Source organism: Emiliania huxleyi, assembly GCF_000372725.1.
Source record: "Emiliania huxleyi CCMP1516 chromosome Unknown EMIHUscaffold_1570, whole genome shotgun sequence".
In the NCBI taxonomy this organism is placed as follows: domain Eukaryota; phylum Haptophyta; order Isochrysidales; family Noelaerhabdaceae; genus Emiliania; species Emiliania huxleyi.
Window position 1 is genome coordinate 1 of NW_005201013.1, and position 1,922 is coordinate 1,922.

At 61.2% G+C, this 1,922-nt stretch overlaps 1 protein-coding gene across 1 annotated transcript; it reads left to right on the top strand.

The window, feature by feature from the left end:
- Nucleotides 1-387: 387 nt before the first annotated feature.
- EMIHUDRAFT_122877 (hypothetical protein) lies at nt 388-1,123 on the top strand (the record flags this gene model as incomplete). The annotated part of the gene is made up of 3 exons (XM_005785839.1): nt 388-522; nt 665-742; nt 833-1,123. Coding segments are annotated over 3 exons (504 nt in total), but the record flags the coding sequence as incomplete, so codon positions are not given.
- Between the last annotated feature and the right edge of the window lie 799 nt (nt 1,124-1,922).

Here is a 1,922-nt window from a genome sequence, read left to right on the forward strand (position 1 = left end):
ATACATACTTAGACACACACGCATTTTCACATATACTTACGCATACTATCACACACGGACACACACACACATACACACTCACACACACACACACACACACACACACACACACACACACACACACACGCACGCACGCACGCACGCACGCACGCACGCACGCACGCACGCACGCACGCACGCACGCACACACACGCACGCACACACACACACGCACACACACGCGCGCGCGCACGCACGCACGCAAACACACGCGCACACACACCTCACCCACGCGCACCGGGCCGTGCACTGCCGTGCTGTCGTCTAGACGTGGAGTCGCGAGGGACTAGCCTGGCCCTTGCCCCACCACCTCGCGTGTGTGGAGAAGTTTACCTTCCCTTCCCTTAGGCGGCGGGCGCAGCGGCGCAGCGGGCGACACACCAACTGGTGCGCGAGCTGGCGCTGCTGCGGCCGCAGTGGTGCGAGACGCTGCCGCGCGGCGTCGCGCTGTCGAGCGTCTCACGCCTCGCCGAGGCACTCTCAGTGCACTGCACTCTCCCTGCACTCTTCCTGCACTCTCCCAGCACTCTCCCTGCACTCTCCCTGCACTCCACGCTCCCTGAAATCTCCCTGCAATCTCCCAGCACTCTCCCGCCCTGTAACGAGCGCCGCCTCCCTCGCCAAGGCGGTCCTGCGGCCGCTGTACGAGAGCCTGGTCGCCCTCCGCCACATCTCCGAGCGAGACAGCCGCGCGCTGCACAAGGTGCTCCTCTCTCCCCATCTCTCCTCATCTCTCCCCACATCTCCCCATCCCTCCCGCACATCTCCCCACATCTCCCGCGCGCTGCACAAGGTGCTCTCCTTCCTGCTGCCCGCCTGCGAGCAGCTCCTCTCCGCCGCGGCGCGATCCCCCCTCGACGGGCGCTGCGAGCACCTCGTCCCGTCGCTGCGCCGCTGCCGCCAGCTCGGCCGGCTACTTGACGCGCGGCTGGCCGAGGTGGTGGCGTGGTGGGGCGAGGGCGAGCTCGACGCGATCTCGGCGCGCGACCTGCTCGTGCTGCTGCGCGCGATCTGGAACGAGGAGGCGCTCCTCGCCAACGCGCGCGAGATGCACCGCGCCCTCGTGACCGAGGCGGCGCTGTAGATCGACTGTGGACTGCCATCGATGACTGAGAGCCATGCGTGCCGGTTTGGGTGGAGATGCAACCGCGCGATCCATTGACCGATCGACCGAGATACCGCGGCGGCACGTGTGCCCGGAAAACGCGTACAGCTAATCAGCTATTGAAATGAATCAGCTGCTGCTTGAATGTTGAAAGAGAATCTTTGAAGCGAATACTGTATACGGCGATCGTTGGTTGGCCATCGCCATGGTGCTGCAAGCCATACATGGACATCTCTACGCAACATCGGAAGATCCTTGGACTGTAGATCGTAGATGCCTTTTAGAGATCTCTTAAGTGGCAAATCTCCTGCCAAGAGCAGCAGTAGATTGAAGAACTGGTGGAGGCAAATCTTCTCCGGTGTAGATGCTCGAGAGGAGTCTGAGATCTCGAGTTGGTGCGTGCAGTCGCTTGAGATCTTGCGACAGAGGTGGAGATTCTGACTTCGCGCCAAAGGCGCCTAGAGATCGTGTGGGCCGACTGGAGATTGCAAAATGGCGCGAAAAGAGGGTGGAGATCCTTTTGCATTGTGAATGAATCCATAGCGCATCTCCTTGAAGGTTTGAGCCCCCCTCCTCCCCCGGGCCCCCGAATCGAGATTGGGGATTGGAGATTGGAGATGGAGATCGGAGATCTGACTGAATCCGGCCTAAGATGACGACGTTGGAGATTGGAGATTGAAGATGGAGATCGGAGATCTGACTGGATCCGGCCTAAGACGTAGCGACGCTGGAGATTGGAGAGTACTGGAGAGATGGAGATCGGAGAGCTCCCCAAGTC